The sequence below is a fragment of the Microtus oregoni genome, unplaced genomic scaffold (assembly GCF_018167655.1).
Source record: "Microtus oregoni isolate MIOR12 unplaced genomic scaffold, Mior012 000005F_ref0000423, whole genome shotgun sequence".
Taxonomy (NCBI): domain Eukaryota; kingdom Metazoa; phylum Chordata; class Mammalia; order Rodentia; family Cricetidae; genus Microtus; species Microtus oregoni.
Window position 1 is genome coordinate 60,933,317 of NW_024543064.1, and position 18,282 is coordinate 60,951,598.

The following is an 18,282-nucleotide window of genomic DNA, read 5'->3' on the forward strand; positions in this document are numbered from 1 at the left end:
CCAGTTCAACATACGCTCACGGTTGGCAAGGGCGCCAACACATCCCTTACCTTGCCGGGCAGGGATCCAAATTGCAGGACTTCAGGAGCTGTGGGGGCCGTCGGCTGGTCACGCACAGCTTCTCATCAGCAAGCTCCCTGGTCTGTTTGTTCAGGCAGCTCACCACAGCCTCCTGGACACCTGGGTACAAATCACACTGTCAGACCAGAGTGCAGAGTGGGTGTGTGTTCGGGTGATGAAGTGTAGACAGGCAGCCGGTGGGAGGCCTCTGAGGGGTGGGACTCTCACTGCACACAAGGGGCTACAGTTGGAAGCCCAGCGCTGCCAATCTTGTCAAGCATCACTTGATCTAGGGCCGGGTGTGCAGCTTGGTGGTTGGGTGATTGCTTAGCATGAACAAGGCCCTGACTTTGAACTCAGGCACCACAACTTTGTAAGAGTAATTATTCCACCTAAAAGCAGGAACTCGTGAGCCTAGGGCCTCTCTCATTAATACTTCTTGAGGAGGGTAACCTTGACCCGGAAAAAGAATATAGCATGTTCTCTCTCATCTGTAATTCCTAGTTTCAGATCTTCAGATGTGAGTATATAACCTGGAGTAACTGTAGGAACCTGGAAAGTCAAAAAGGATCACTGTCAGAGTAGAAGGTTGGGGGAGAAGTAGAAGGAGGAACAGCAGGGTGCAAGTGATTTAAGGAGAAGGTAGAAAATTGGGGGGCTTTAATTAGAAAGGAGGGAGATTAATACAGAAAAGGAAGAATGAGGATAAAATAAGGATGTCTGAAAAAGGTCATAAGGAAGTGTTATTATCTACCTAAAATTATATTTAACACATATGAATATGTATATACATATATAGTTTAAATGGAAAATTCTCATTTGGGCTGACAATGCTTCCCTCAAGATCCATAGACTACCTACAAAAATCCAAACACCTCATTTTGAATTGTTGCTCAGGGTTGTTTAAGAGACTCCTCAAACCTAGGCTGTTGCTGATACACTTGGTTGCCTCTCAGAGGCTGAAGACAACATGTAGTTTGGACACATGACCGAGATGATTGAGCTCTTTCTGACCTAAAAGCCTCCTCCCTGAGGACTAGTTTCTATGGTAACAGAAGGGACTATGCAAGTTTCAAAGGGAGGGAAGCAACCAATAATCCTACCTAGTTATGATGTTCATAACCAAAACAATGACCAGTGCAGCGTGATAAGTCCAGGAGTGCAATATGGCACACATACAGCAGTGGTGGCCAAGGGCTTTACAATTGGACTCAAGGCCCGTACAACAGGAGTGCAGTCATGCTTGGTACTGGAAAACCCAGTCAACAATCCGGGGTTAGTGAAATCACAGATTATGGTAGAGAACCCATCGCTGTCACTTTACCAAACCACATATTTCCTAACTTCATCCTAAATAGTTATCCTTATACCCACGGATAGGTATAGGCCTCACCCCTCATCAAAGAAATGAATCTTTGCAATAGATGAAGATCATTACAGAGAAACAACCAATCAAAATACAGACGACAACAAGTGACTCCGGGGTACCCAGCCCAGACTGATACATCTGTCACACATCTCCTGTACCCAAGGCTCAGGAATCACAGCAGAAGAGGGGACAAGAAGATTATAAAAGCCAGAGGAACAGGAAGCTTGCTGCGAGATGTTGTTGCCTAGAAATCTCAGAGAAGCTGCATCCATGAAGTCTTATCCACCTGCCTAAACTTTACCTGAACAAGAGTGGCGCCAATAGACTTGCTAATACAAAAGGAGTAAATCTGATGGGTTCTCAACCCTAGAGAAGAAGTACAGGTAACTAAGGAATAGTGAGAGCAAGAGAAATAGTTTTCCCCAGGGAAGAACCCGCAGTGAACTAATACCAAGTGGTATTCAGCCCTGAAATCATAAACATACAAGTTACTTTACATGAACTGAGCAGGTTATATTTATATTTATATATTTATATTTATGTATTTATGAACACACACACTGTGTGTGTGTATGTGTGTAAAAGTTGGAGGGAGGAAATGGAAGGGTAAATAATAATTATATTTTAATGTCAAAAAACATTTTAAAAATGTTACCAGGCTATATAGCCACTAATGGTAAAACGTGATGTTTTAGTGTAGAAAGAGCAAAACAGAGAACAGGGTAGCTACCAACCAGCCAACAAATAAAATGAGAACCTTAGGGACCCAAGACCAAACACATTATACATTAATGAAAGGGATATTGCTATGATTGGAAGTGACATATGACATCATATTTTAGAATCCAGAATTCTGTAGGCTACTCTGTTTTTGGCTGGCTTTGTTTTAATTCTATTTAATTTCTTCAGTGACCTACTTTGATAGTTGAACCAACACATAAGATAAACAGTGACTATAGCCATTGAAAACAATATCCCCAGAGACACCTGCACACCCTAGATGGTACTAGTGTAGTGTTTTGAGCAGTGACTAACAGAGGTTACTTGGTAGAAAACTCGCATGGAACACAGAAACACTTTAATGAGTCCTTTGAGCAGACATCTTATTTTGTTGCCTGGAGTCATAACATCTAACATCTACAGTGTCCATTAGGGCCCAGGTGCTGTGTATCTCAGTCCTTAGCATACATCACTCTATTCTCTCTACAATTCTATGTGGCAAACAGTATGTTAAAACTGCAGTTTTACAGAAATGCGAACTGAAGCTTAGAAGCATGAAAATACTTGCCCGAGGTCATGCAGTTGCTGAATGGTGGAGCTGAGTGTATCTGAAGTTCTAAGAACTCACTGACAGCATTAAAATTTAAAAATACCAAGAGGATGTCATATCTGCTTCCCTGGAGATCTTCAGAAATAACCCAGACATTTGTCTGGAATCATTTCAGCAGTGTTTAGTTTAAGGGTAGTGGCGAGACAAGACATTATTGCTAATTTGTTTTCAGCCGTATAAAATTATATATGCAAAGACACCCACTTCTAAAGATGTTTATCTGTGCTTAGAACTTTGTGTGCAGTTATTGCTGAGATGGGTACCCACTCCTTTCTCTTCTGTATTGCTGAATGATAACTAACACAGTACAAGCACCTGCTGCTTGCTAGTTCTCTCCTACTCTACCCTTGGTCTCCCCAAGTCTCTCAAGCAAGAGAATGTTCCCAATGTTAGATTGACCTAGGTCATCAAGCAAGGCCATCATTTAAAAAAGTGATATTAGAAAACCGAATCCAAATTGATTTCCTTCCTTCCAAGTCATTATTTTTGTCTTTAATAGATTGTGGTATTTGTCATGTGTCTGACATGGCATTTCAGCATTTTCTTTCTTTCTCCCTAAGTTTTTATAGCTTCCAAATTTTCTTTAATTCAAATCAGCCAGTTTGGGGCAGAGCATTAAGATTTATGGGTATTCAAATCATTCTATTATATTCTGTAATGCCAACTGTGGGCAGCTCTCCAAATCTGGAAATTCACGATATGACGCCATAACAAAACACATCACAAGATACTGTTCCTACCGTCTGTGATTTCCCATGGGGATGGTATAGGATTGTTAAAGCCATGATGACAAGCCACTACATGCAGCTTACTGTTATGGTTTTAATCTGAGATATCCCCCGAAGGCTCATGAGTTGGGAGTTCAGTTGCCAGTTGAAGGGGAAGGGATTGAATCCTGAGACTGCTACCAATGCTGTTGAAATACTTTACAAATGCCACCTCGCCATAGAGTCGCCGATGCCAAAATGTGGTAACCTAATGCAGAAGCAGTGCTGCATGAGATGGTAACCAAGATCAAACAGATCATCTATAACCTTGTTGGATGTGACAGCTCACACCTGTAGTCCCGGAACCCAGGAAGGAAAGGAAGGAGGGCCTGCCACTAGAGTGAGGCCAGGCTGCTACAGAGTAGGAGCTATGTGAGTTCTGGGCCAACACTGGCAACAGAGGGGGACCCCGTCTCAAAAACAAAACAAACAAAACAAAACACCCACCATCCCCACTACCAAACAACAATAAACCCCAAACCAATAAAAAGTGCAAACAGCACAACTTTCTGGACTAATCAATGAATACCCTTGGTAGAATCATAGTATGATGGCCAGGTCTAGGGAAGAAAGCGAGTCACTGGAAATATGCCCTGGAACGATAGATTAGCCAAATGATCTCTGTCCTCCACAATGAGGATGATCTGAATACATTTTATTTTCCACATGGTCCTGCAGCATGATGTTCCAACCAACCACAGGTATTTATCAGAGAAGGATTCTAACTATGGACTGGAATCCCTGTAAACTGTGAGCCAAAGCAACATTTTTTTTTTCTCATTGAAAATGTTTCTATGGTCTATGTCACAGTGATGAAATCAGCAACCACACTAATGTCCTATGCAGAATCTAGAACTGTGTTATGCTAGAATTGTTTCTCTAAATCACACTCACAACAGCTTTCACAAGAAGCAAAATACCTAGGAATAAATTTAACAGATGAATAAACCCTCCACAGGAAAGTGCTTAAGTTGTGGGAAAAAGAAACTGAAAAAGCAACTGGAAGCAACATACTCAGGGATAAACAGATTTAATGTTGTAAAAATGACTGTATTAGGTGGTCTACAGTCAATGAGATTCCTATCAAACTTCCAGTAACAATCTTCACAGAAGTAGAAAAGACAATCGGAGGGGTCATATGCAAGTACCAAAGGCCTTAATGGCTAACATCGTCCTTAGCAGAAGAGCAACACTGTCCTAATACCCACTCTCCAATTATATACCAACAACATCAGCTTTGCACATCCCATAGAACAAGACGGAGGACCCAAGAAATAAGCTCACAAGGTTATAGCAACCTGACTTTTGGCAAAGGTATAACAATCACACATTTGAGACAAGACAGCCTCTTAAGTTGTGTTTGGAAAAACTAGATTTGCAGGTGTGGAAGAACGAACCCAGACTATACTTCTACTTCTGCATGAAAGTCATTTAAAACGGATCAAAGACCTTAGTGTTGGATGAGAAAGCATAAAGGTAAAATACTTCAAGATAAAGGTGTAGGCAAGAACATCTGAACGGCTTTCCAGTGACACATGGACTAATTCCCAGAATTGCTAAGTGGGATTACAGTAAACCAAGATGCTTCTGCAGAGCAAAGGAAACACTCTTCAGCATGAACAAACAGCCTATAGGAGAGAAAACCATCCTGGAAAACTGTGTGCCAGACACGAATTAATATTAAAGATAAACAGAGAATTGCAAAAAGTAAGCACAAGGAAAGCTAAAATCCAGTCAACAAATGGGCCAGTGAACTGGATGGACAGTTCTCAATAAAAGAAACATGGCTGGAGAGACAGCTTGATGCTTAAAAGGGCTTGCCCTGGAGGTCTGATGACTCGGGTTAAGATCCCTATGGCTATGTAAATGGGAAATGGAGACAGGAGAATTTCTGGAAGCTTTGCAAGACAGTTGGGTGGGATTCCACAGTATAGTGACAGAAGAAAGGATGGAAGGCAAGAACCAGCTCCTCTGACCCCTGCGTGCACGCCACAGCACTTACATGCCTCAGCTCACACACACGGTACACAAGCATCCACACATCTGCACACACCATTCACAGCAGAGGAGGAGGAAGAGAAGAAACACAAATGGCCAATAAATACTTGAAAAATGTTAAACATCCTTAGCCATTGGAAATGCATATTTGAACTGCTAACTGATCCTATCTTACTCCAATCAGGACGTATATAATCAGGAAATCAGTGGCAACAAAAGCTGATGGATGTGGAGAAAAAGGGACCTTCATTCACTGCTGGTGGGCGTGAAAACTTGTACACCCACTGTGGAAAAGAGTATGGAGGTTCCCTAAAACACTGAGAATCAAAACATTATCCAGCTGTGTCACTGTGGGGTGTGTAACCAGAGGACTGCAGTTAGGCATACCATAGAGACACTTGCATATTCAATGTTTATAGCTGCCCTGTTCGTAATAACCAGGAAGTGGAATCAGATTAGATATTAATCAACAGACAGCTAAAGAAAATGTGTTGCAGACACACGATGGAATTTTAGACAGCCATAAAGAAAAAGAAAATCATTGTATTTGTGGGAAAATGGCTGCAACTGGAAATCATTACATTAAATGAAATAAATCAGTCTCTGAAATCATGGACTTTTCTCACATATGTGGAATTTGTACACACATATGCATACACATGTGTGTGCATGTGTATCTACATATACAGGTAAATATATATGTATATGTATATATACACACACACATATACACACACACATATATACATACATATACATATATGGGTTACAAACTAGGGAGGGGATTACAGAAGGGGAGAAATAACTTTTAAGAGGGAAGAGAAGTAGAGTAATGGGTTACATGTAACATCAAAGTCCAAAGGGGACTAGCTGAAGGGAGAAAGGGAACCAGCTGGAAGGGGTGGGGTGGGGAAAGGAAGGAGAGGGAAAGTTAAGAGCAGAGGGGAATGCCATGTGTGAGGATGCCATGAGAAATCCAGCACTTGGTTTGCTAACCTGATAATGAGGAAGACATTTTCTACTAGCTTGTCTGCTTGATAGCATTTGAGAGGCTCTAGACCCCATCTTTCGGCTTTATCCAGGCTGTGGTTAGCCTTACGCCACCGTGTTGCTCTCCAGGAACTCTGATGCAGCCAGTGATTGGAGAGCTTGTCATCTGCCTTTCTTGACAGTGCCTGTGTTAGGTGTATAAGGCCTGGAATTTGTTTCTACTCAGAGAACTCTCTGTTTATAGAACTTAAGCCCTTCCAAGATGGCAAGGAGTGGGGTAGAAAAGGCAGGGTTTCTGCAGGACCTCAGTAATCTCCTCCCTTGGCTTTCTAAATCCCAAATATATACTACTGCAGAGCATGAATCATCACAGATCAAAAGCACCTATGAGGTAGCCCCAGGCTGAGATCAAGAAGCACTCCTGAGTTACTAAGTTTTAATCTTAGGTATTACAAAACAATGTGCTACGCTCTACGATACTGTGTGTTAAGTCTCTTTAGCCATGCGATCAGTTGCTTGAGCATTCTTAGACTGTATGGGCCAATCCTGTGATCAAACATAGCTCTTTTTTTCTAGGTTGGATATGTCAATGACTAATAAGCAGGGTGATCTAAACACAGAGGGAAATTGAGATTGAAAGGGGAGGATGGGATGGCTGGAAGAAAAGACCATGGGGTGGTGTGGTCCTGATAGGAGGAATGTGGAAAGAATGGAAAAGACTCTTTGTGCTCTCTGTATTCCTGGTATTGGGAGGAAGGCGAAACTGTAGAACTGTACAAAAATGTAGAATAAATAACAGAATCCTGAACCCAAATATATATCCATATGTTATGTATGCTTGTGCATGTGTGAAGTGTAGTGTATGTGTGTGCTGTGCACACTTGGGTTTGCTCATGCATATAATGCAGAGGCTAGATGAGGGGGTGTTCTGCCCCATCATTCTCTGCTCCATGTCTCTGAAACAGGGTCCCTCACTGAGCCTGTAGCTAGGCTATTGTAGTATGAAGAAGTGTGGGTCCTTTTGTTTGTCCCAGCTGCCTGACTAGCTTAACCCCCGAAATAACCACAAAGAAATTGTATTAATTTAATTACTGCCTGGCCCATTATAGCTAGCCTCTTCTTGGCTAACTCTCACATCCTGATCTAAACAATTTCCTTTAATCTGTGTGTCACCACGAGGTCATGGCTTACCGGGAAAGATTCAGGGTCTCTGACCTGGCAACTTCATGGCAGCTCTCCCTGACTGCCTTTCTCCTCCCAGCATTCAGTTCTGTCTTCCGGCCTATCTAAGTACTGCTCTATCAAAAGGCCAAGGCAGTTTCTTTATTTAACCAATGAAAGCAACACAAATCAAGAAAGACCTCCTAGACCAGGCTATCTCTCAGTAAGCCCCAGCAATCCTGTCCCCTCGCTCCACAGTTCTGATGTGACAGGCATGCAGTTACTTGACCCCACCTGGCTATTTATATGATAGTGGGATCTGAACTTGTACCCTCATGTTCGCATAGCAAACTCACTGAGCAAACTCACTCACTGAACTGTCTCTCTAGTCTCCTGAAACTAACATTATAAAAGCAATGGAGAACCTGTGGGTAAGCATAGTATATTCTGATTCTGGGTTCTCCTCTTCTGTCAAAAGAAGAAAAGAATGTGAGGAAAGAAGCCATAGGTCCAAGGCTTCACCCTAAATTCTGCCAAAGTCAGTACCACATTCTTCCAAAATAGACTCTAAAGTTGACCTGACGTCTAGGAAGTCAATACGGTAGTGCTGCTCAGGTTCTCCTGGACCACATCTACCAGTCTGCACATAGGGAAGCACAGGATGGGGACAAGTGGGGGATGGTAGGACACCATTTACAGGTCTGAAGACTTTTGTCTTGAAGAAAGTGGGATTTCTGTGTTTGTATCTCCCTGAATAGTATGATTGTCGTGTGATATTGATGACAACCCAGTGAACCTCAGTCACCAACCAGGGGTTGAAAGTACTGGCTAATTCCTTCTGGTTACTACTTCTGCTAGGTGAAAGATTTCCTTTGTTATATCCAATGTCATCTTGAGATTATAGAAACAATAAAATCAGCCTGACTGACTCTATTATTCCAAATGATTTAAAATCTATCTTTTAATCTTGCATATTCTAGGTTGATTTCAGCAAAAATGATTAAAAAATATATAATCTTGTGAGTTTTATTTTGGTGAAAGATCAAAGTTGATAATACAGCAAGATATCACTGTCAAACAGTGACTTGAAAACATACATATCCCGTATTGTTGGGAGCAGTGAGACCCCAGATCCTGAATTTCTTGTAATTCCCTGGTCTGAGTGCCTACAGCTGCTCTGAGCACGAGACCTTCAGGAGTTCCTGATGGCAGGAGAGTGGTTTCTGGTGGGTTTGGCTGGGGCGTGGCTATCTCTATATAATCTACCCCTGAACACAATAAAGGGGGCATTCTTGGGGAATTCAAAGATGACCTGTGTTGCTGTCTCTCTGTCTGTGTGTGTCTGTGTATTTTAACCTCCAGCCCCCTTGCCCAAAGCTCGCGAACTGGGTGCCAGCACACAGAGCGCAGACACGGGGGCGCGGTGTGCGGCACCGTATATTGAAGTGATTTGTTAGTGCATCTGGGCATCATATGGATCACATGACCTAATCATAGTTTTGTCACTTTAGAATTTTTAACTCTTTAACTCTTATATAGGTGTAAATATATTACCTTGGCACATTGTGCTTAGGTGCTGACAGTTGAAGACCTAAGAAATTTTAGTAACTTGATCCTCTCTTGGGTATAAATGAAGAACAGTTTGTGTCATACAAAACCTTTTAGTTTCTATAGGTAGAGATCAATTTTATATCAAACATCCAAATCTTGGTTTTGGCTGAAAATTCTTAAAATTAATATATTACACATGTACCCTAAAAACTCAATTTTAAACTCCTAGTTAGTCAATAGAAGAGTTAGATTTTTGAAGGAGAAGAGTATCTGGTTAGTTTTATATCCCATTACTGCATCTATTTTTCCACCTTCTCATAAAATTCCAGGCTTTACTTGTAACTGAGAACCACACCAGAGAAAGCATGGTGTGTTTCCAAACACATTTGTTTTTGAGTTTATATAATGAACATTCAGTTTAGATAATCATAGAAAGCTGGGCTAAAAGCACAACCATTGGAATTCAGAGTCACTCATTATATTTAAGAGGAGCAATTGGGTATGGTAGTGCATGCTTGTAATACGAGTGCATTCGGGAGGCTGTGGTTGAGGATTCCACAAGTTCAAGACCAGTCTGGGTTACAGGGTGATACCCGGTCTCACAAACAAAACAAAAAACAAAAGAAGCAATGGCAGTCACCAGCTGCATCCAGCCTCTCCCCTGGCCTCTTGGGTCCCGTAGGGGTTCAGAGATCAACGAGGTTTATTGAACACGGCTCTCTCATCAGGCATGAAAGAAAGGATGTCCTCAAAGTGAGAGACCCACACCAAGCGAACACGGTGCATTAGCTGTGTTTCAGGACTCTGTCCCCTAGAGTCATCTGGAAGAGTTTTGATTTTAAAATAGCAGGGCTCTCCATTAAAACACTCTAGCAATTCCAGGGCCTGAAATTGGAAGATGTGCCTACAAACACGAACCTTGAGGTCAGAACTATTAAATGTTTAGAAAGAACTGCTAGAGAGAAGTGCATTCTTTGCTAGCAGAGTTCAGGCCTTTTCAGCTCCGTGTGAATGGACAATGTGGCCACATTTATTCTTACATTCTCAGCCAGAACAAAAGATGCCTTTAAAAGAGTTTCCCAAATGTCATGGCTTAGAAAACAGTTTTGGGAAACTATTTGACTATTTTTTTTTTCCCCACTGGTTAAGTCAAATCTTCACTTGGCATGTTGAGCCTCTAAAACTTTGGTGGGGAATCAGCCCGCAACCTACCACAAGTCAAAAAAATTTCTCCTGAGAATGACGTGAACAGGAGTTGCAATGGTAATGTATTTGTCCATGATGACAAAGCATATCATAATCTTAAAGAATTAATTGATTTTCCTAGCACATTCCTTTCCATAATATTCTAAATAAAGAATCCATAACAGGGCTGGCGATGACTCCGTGTGTAAAGTGTTTCTGTGTAAGATGGACATTCATGTTCTGATCACTGCCACTCACTACAATGCCAAGGATGGCAGCCTGCACCTGAAATTCCAGCACATGGGCTGCAGAGGCGTCAGGACCTCAGGGACTTGCTCCCCAGTCTGAAACAGTACACTCCTGCTTCTGAGAAAGTCTGTCTGGAGGAGTAATCCACGAAGACCCTGGGCATCATGTTCTGGTTCTTCTACACACACCCATATGGATTAACGCAACCACACATACTTCCCTGGCTCCCCTCAAGAATCACTGAGGAGATTAAGTAGCTTGGTTTTAATCTTCCTTCGATATATACAGCAAATCATTCACTGCTCCATAAATATGTACGGTTATTGGTCACCATTAATACGTTAACGCAAGCATTACGGAAACTATTTCTAGATCATCATGGAATATACCCAAGGGAGCCAGGTGAAAATATATGTAAACATTTGACATTAACTAATACCCACAATGAGAAAGCTTCAGGGATTCTGCATGAGTGTAGAGAGGTATAGTATGATGGAGAGACTGGGTGAGGACAGAAACCAGAAGCCTTGGCCTGGGCCCAGTGCTATCGTTACTAGCTGTGAGGGATGGAGAGAGTTCCCCTACTTCCCTGCAACCTGGTTTCCCTCTTACAGAACAGAGCGGGGTCTGCTTTTGCTCCTTGTTCTCTCGTTCCCCTAGTGCCGGTCGCACATGACGTTCACTGTCTTTATACACCCTCCTTCACTTGGAAAAGGAGCCAAATCAATTTCTGGGTCTCTCTTTGTGTTCTTGAGAACAGTAGGATGTGCTGAAGTGGGGTTTCCTTTCACCCCAAACGCACGGAGGAAAAGGCACAGACAAACAAGACTGGGCGTTGAGAACATAACCTTGGAACGACAGCTGCAAGACAGGCATCAGTTATGCTGGCTGCTCACAGCTGACTGGGAGAGCCACTTGGGACAAAAGAAATCCACCAAGGTTTCCTTCGGGATATTTTACATTTAGAACGGCCGCCTCTCCTTTCTTCACTTATCATTCTTGGACTAGGACAGCCATCTGACACAGTTGCACTCAGGGAGAGAAGAAACTCAGAAGATGGTAGACTGATCTAGGGTCCCCTCCTTACCTCCGCCACACGACTCGGAGCACTTGTTGAAGCCCTCATATTCCCAGTCATACAGCTCGTCCAGGTCCTGCAAGCCTTCCAAGAGTCCGTCTGCATTATCTGGGTTAAACTCCGGAATTTCCCCATTGCAGGGTCCCGCGTAACAGGCACGCTGCGAGGCGGGCTTGGGCCCTTCGCATTCATCCACAGGCAGGTCAGCCACGGACTGAGAGAAAGACAGGAGCACCTGGCATCTGACTATTCGCACCTGGGTTCCCACACCGCAGGTGACAGTACAGGCCGACCAAGCTTCTGGAATGAACCTGCAGTTGATAAGGAAACAAGACGACAGGATGAGAAGCCCCAGGCAGGAGGCCCTGGGGGCTGTGAGGGGCTGCATCGCACCTGCCTCCGCTCCCCAGAGCTGGACCAGGATGTCAGGATGTGCTTGGGATCCTCCACCCTGTCCCGGGCTGGCAGCTTCACTTTAGCTCATGAGCTGGCTGGAGCGTGTTCCGAGAGTGTCATGTGAACTCCCAGCTGCGAGACATTCCAATCACGGACCACCTGCTTGCTCACTGCTCTGCACCCCTCGTGGCCACGGGACATTGGTGGGGCTCCTCCTCGCTCTAAATCCCAGCTCTTGGGCCTGTTGCAGGATGCTGGCACTTCTTAGACTAGGCTAATACTGATACTAAAAGACGATAACAAAACGAGCCCCTGGAGACATCCAGGAAGAGTTTTCTCTTAGTTTGGAACACATCTTCAACTTTCCTTGCTCAGATTCAGTGTACTTCCCGGGATTTATTTTTATGCACAAAGAGGGATTTTTTTTTTAAAGCTTCCAAGAATGGCGCTGCCTTGTTCCTCGCACATTCTTTGAATCAGTCTGAACTCCATGCCTTTTTATATCACATAGAAAACCACGCTCAGATTGAAAGCCACAGGCATGTTACAGTAAACAAGAGACTCGGCAGTCATACAAGTTTGGTCCGCCTCCTCCACCCCCACCCTTGGAAAAAAGCTACACTAGTAAGGGCTCCCCCCCCCCTTGACTTTCTTTAGAGTGTATGAAAATATCCAAATTCCCCAAAAGCTTTTGCTCTTCATTAATCAACCATAGCCATAACTTCAATGGCCTTGAGAGGTCCTAGGGGAAAAAGCCCGGAGAGATCCATTAACATTCTCTGAAAAGCTAGTATAATAATTTGGAGAACGAACTTTGGGCTAATGACCTCCTCCCCACCCCCATGATCCTCTGCTTTCTCACAGGGAGGCATGTCGGCAAGGCAGCAAAACTAGGCTTCTTCACCAGGACTTTGGCAGAAAAGGAACCAATAAGAATATTACAGCATTAAAACAGGTCATGGCTAGTACAGGGAAACCGAAACTCGAACAGCAAACCAACCCATTGTTGATACAACCAAGACGCTTCCTGAGTCTGAGGTTGGCCTTTTTGGGACAGAAGTGATCAGTCTGCCCCAGAGGAGTGTCCTTGCTCAAGGCACACACACTTTTTGGAGGCAGGGTAAATGACCCTTCCAAAAGAGCCTCCCTCTGGTTATCCTCGAAGAGCCATCATCTAGAGTAGAAAGGTCACTAGACCTCCCACCAGAATGGTAAATAGAATGGCTACTCAGGATGGTCCCCAAAAAGTTTTACCCCAATATCATATTTGGCTTCTGTATCTTCTAGTATAGTGACATATGGGCAAATAGTATTCCCAAAATATTTCAATGTCTTCCTCCTTTAAATAATGCCACCTGCCTGAATACTTTTGAAATATAAAACAGAATCTATTATCGAAATCACCTATTGCACATTCTATTGTTACAAATTTTCTTATGGCATATTCACAGACACCTGCCTCACTCTTGGAATAAGAATCATGACAAATACACAGTCCTGGATTTTATAACACGGAAGTCTGCATAAAGGGAAATGCATATTAAGTCATTTTGTAAATAAGAAAGCAACAGGTGACTTAACAAAGGAGTAAAGAGTAATACTTTTTTTTTTTAATGTACTACCCTATTTTGTCCTATAGTGGCTCTTAACCTTCCTACTGCCATGACCATTTAATACAGTTCCTCATGCTGTGGTGACTCTCAACCATAAAATTATTTTTGTTGCTGCTTCCTAACTGTAATTTTGCTACTGTTATGAATTTCAGGGTAAATATTTGTGTTTTCCAGTGGTCTTTGGTGACTCCTGTAAAGGCCTGTTGAACCTCCACGGTGTCAAGATCCACAGGCTGTGAACCTGTGCTCTAGCGTAAGTTAGCAAACACTCCAACTGCATCCCATGGACTTCTCCTAGCATTCTTCTCATGATACGTATAATAGACTTCTGTGACTTTTACACCGGAAGAATCCGCAAGCCTTCCCCATAAAGAGCTAGGTTAGATTTTGCATGTTGTGTAGTCTGTATTGCAACATTCAAGCCAGCCATTGTTGGAAGAGGTGAATAAGTAGATCAGTTGGGCTAGGTTCCAACAGAACTTTTTTTGTTTTGTTTTGTTTTTTGAGACAGGGTTTCTCTGTAGATTTGGGGCCTGTCCTGGAACTCACCCTGTAGACCAGCTGGCTTTGAACTTACAGAGATCTGCCCATCTCTGCCTCCAACAAAACTTTAGTTGTAGAAACTGGGTAAGGGTAGAGTAGGGGGTGAGATGATGAAGATCTGGATCTTGCCTGTGGGCTGCTGTTATAAGAACATAATGTCTGCTAGAGAGGCCAAACAGTCTGAGATTCATATACAGTTCCCAAACTTATTTTAGTTCTAGGTATCCCCCCTCTCTATATGTATATATAGTATAACACACACACACACACACACACACACACACTAACCAGCTGTATTTGTTTGTGTTTTATTTTCTAAAGTGAGTCTTAGAATAGACATGACACACAAACTGTATCTTCATCTCCCTTTTGCCTATAAGATGAATGACTTTACATTTAGTATCTTTGCAGAATCTGAATAATATTACCCCTAAAGATACAGAAGCCCAATAGACCTACAGTGGCAAGAGTTCTTTTTGAAAGTAGGGTTTTTAAATGAAAAAGAATATGTAAAGATGCACATAAAATATATGTGTGGGGATTTTTGACTATATGGATGGTAGAGTAGATAGTAATAAAATACCCTGTCCCCTCATAATAAAGGGCAAATAAACATCTGCTTTTCTCCAAATGAGAGTCATATCAAATGAAAAACAGCTTCACCGATGGAGATCCCAACCTGCGATCCTTGGGACCCCATGAGGTTCAGATTAAAAACAATTCGGTTTTGAGATGGTGCTGTCTTTTGGCAGCCATTTCAATTTCTCTGCTGCACACACAGTTAAAGCATAACACAGTCCCCCCCCCTTGTTGAAGTCAGGAGATTATATTTCAAGAAGACCATCTGATTGTACAAATGGCTCTAGGGGTGACTGTGTTTCTTTGGAAGCATTCCTTCATATTCCTACATCTTCTAGCTGTCCATTGATTATCTCGGGTTTTCAGGCCACGAGTGGGAGGAAGCAAGGCCCCAGAGAGGGCAGCAAGTGAGGAGGCTTAAGTGTGATGTTGTGAAGTCCCATCCTGAATATCCCTTGCTGAGCGGGATGCCCTGCAGTGGATAATAGTTCCGTGTTCTTACTGAAGCTTAACTTGGTCATTTTCAAAGTTCTTTGTGTTTGTGCAGCACTGCTGGATGAATGATAAAGAAAGGGTGTGCCAAAGAAGTCTTCAAAGACAGGTGTGAACTCCAGATGTGATGACATGATCTCTATATATAGTTTTCCCATTTTTGAGATCACACACACGCACACACACACACACACACACATGCACACACACACACACACACGCACACACACATGCACACACACACACACACACACACACACACACGCACGCACACACGGAAAATGAATGAAGTGGGCTTTGATCTGGCCTTTCATTGCAAGCTTAACTGTTCATCTCACTAACAAAGAGCTTCTGACTCAGATTTATTACTCGAATCCCTCTTACGACACAGAAAGCAGTGACACTCACAGTCACTTGAAAGATCCCTAAGTGCTTTAGTTTGTTACCAACTATTAAGAAGTTAGGGGCATGCCCCAAAGTAGTAAAAACAAACAAACGCTTGATTGATTAGCCATATATCACTACAGGCATGAGTCCAAATGAGGCTGGGGCTTTATGGGTATGCTCTGAAACTGACATCTTAACTTTCCTTTTTGTCCTTACTTTGAATTTCCCCATCTCCTTCCCTCTCTTTTTCTCTCCCCCATCTCCCCTTTCCCACTTCTCTCCTATATACAATTCTGTTTCAAAAATCATTTAGGGCTGGAAGACGGCCGAGAAGCGAAAGTGCTTGCTGAGCAAGACCGGCCCAGCCCGAGGACATGGGTTTGATTCCCAGAACCCATGGTGTGAGGAAGGGACCAGCTTTCAAAAACTGTCCTAGTAGAACATCCCCATTGTCTTAGTGTGTGGGTGCACCCCTCGTGGATGTTCTACTGGGATCTCACCAAGGCCAGCTGGCCTAGGTCTGAAAAAACATGGGATAAATCCGGACTAGCTGAACATAGCGGACAATGAGGAATACTGAGAATTCAAGAACAATTGCAGTGGGTTTTTGATCCTACTGCACGTACTGGCTTTGTGGGAGCCTAGGCAGTTTGGATGCTCACCTTAGGAGACCTGGATAGAGGTGGGCAGTCCTTGGGCTTCCCACAGGTCAGGGAACCCTGATTGCTCTTCGAGCAGATGAGGGAGGGGGAATTGATCGGGGGAGGGGGAGGGAAATGGGAAGCGGTTGTGGGGACGAGGCAGAAATCCTTAATAAATAAATAAATTTAAAAAAAAAAAACAAAAACTGTCCTCTGACCCATACGTGTGTGTGTGTGTGTGTGTGTGTGCATGTATACACACTTGTGAACACATGTATGCACACACAGTAATAGAAATGAAAAATTACCAGAATTAGTCAGTGGAAAGATAACCTTATCAGTGTGCCATTAAAAAAAAAGATTCATTTTATGCATGCGTGTAAATGTTTGCTTGCATACATGTTTGTGCCTGGTACTTGCTAAGGCATTATATCCCTGGAACTGGAGTTACAGGCTGTTGTAGCCAACCATGTGGGTACTGGGAACTGATTTAGGGTTCTCTGTAAGATTATCTCTCCAGTCCTGGAAGAATGCTATTTTCATATTGTTATTAGTCATAAGTCCTAGTTTCAAAATTCATATTGGAAGTTTCAGGGAATCACATTGCAAACGTCTACTTTTGGTAGTTTTCAATTTGAGTTCATTGTTTAGCTGTGAGTCTATAGGGTTGTGGCTTCCTCTTCTTTCTGGTACGTATTTATGCTTGGAATTTGTGGTGTGGCAGCAGAGCAAGAAGGGAGGCAGGAATAAAGCAGAGCACTTGGGGGAAGTAATGGAGTGCTTTAAGATGGGTCACAGAGGAAAAGGAACGCTCTGTTCTGTACATCTTTCCCGATTATCTTAGACTTTCACCGACTTTGAGGTATTCTTCCACTCTATCTGTTGCAGAAAACTGATAACGCAAATGACGTTCCTTTCACAAGGCGGATCAATTATCTAGTAGGATCTAGGGCTTCACTGCCCAATGGACACACTGAGTTTGCATCCATTTGCAAATTCCTTTTATTCACATTTACTTAAATACGTTTGAAAAGTTTGTTCTTTTGCTTCTGGGTGACGCGAGGTAGTAAGAGAGTAAGAGCTTTTGGACTGGATACAGTGACTTAAATGTAAGCTGGGTCTTTGTGCATTGAAGGAAACTGGCAATGGATGGGAAAGGACTGCGGCTGGGTGAAAGGGAGGCCGCAGGCAGACAGCCTCTTGTCTTGTTTCTGTTCTTCTCCTTTCCCACCTCTCCATGACGTCAGGGAAACTGACACGAGGCTCCCTAATGTCTCAAATGAAGTTGAGAGGAGGGGGTTTAAAACCTTTACAAAACAATCAGATTAAACAGAAACACCACAAAGGGAATGCTACAAAGGGAAGACAGCTCCTCAACTGATTTATCTAGGAATCTTCAAATCATTTGCACAATCTGAAGTTTTACTTTAAAAATGATCTCCATCGACAGTTGACATAATCCACCATATAAACAAACTTAAAAAAATCAGAATCATCTCATTGGATGCTGGAAAAGCCTTTGACACAAAAAAACATCCCTTCATAATAAAGGTCTTAGAGAGAGCAGAGATACAGGAGCATACCTAAACATAATAAGGCAATATACAGCAAGCCAACAGCCAACATCAAACTAAATGGAGTGACTCATTTAGTGATCCCAACAAACTCAAAGTGATCCCACTGAAATCAGGAACAAGACAAGGTTTTCCACTCTCTTCATGTCTATTCAGTTAGTACTTGAGGTTTTAGCTAGAGCAATAAGACAACAAAAGGAGATAAAGGGAATACAAATCAGAATAGAAGAAGTCAGACTCTCACTATTTGCTGATGATATGATAGTTTATATAAGTGACCCCAAAAAATTCTAACAAGGAACTTCTACAACTCATAAAC

General features: G+C 42.7%; 1 protein-coding gene across 1 annotated transcript in view; it reads right to left on the reverse strand.

Moving 5' to 3' along the window:
* Adamtsl1 (ADAMTS like 1) overlaps nt 1-18,282 on the reverse strand; it is a 380,631-nt gene that overhangs the window by 152,121 nt on the left and 210,228 nt on the right. Inside the window, exons 14-15 of the mRNA XM_041652363.1 lie at nt 11,748-12,049; nt 51-180 (exon numbers count right to left, since the gene is read on the reverse strand). Of these exons, the coding sequence (XP_041508297.1) occupies nt 51-180; nt 11,748-12,049 (432 nt within the window). The remainder of the gene's footprint in view (nt 1-50; nt 181-11,747; nt 12,050-18,282) is intronic.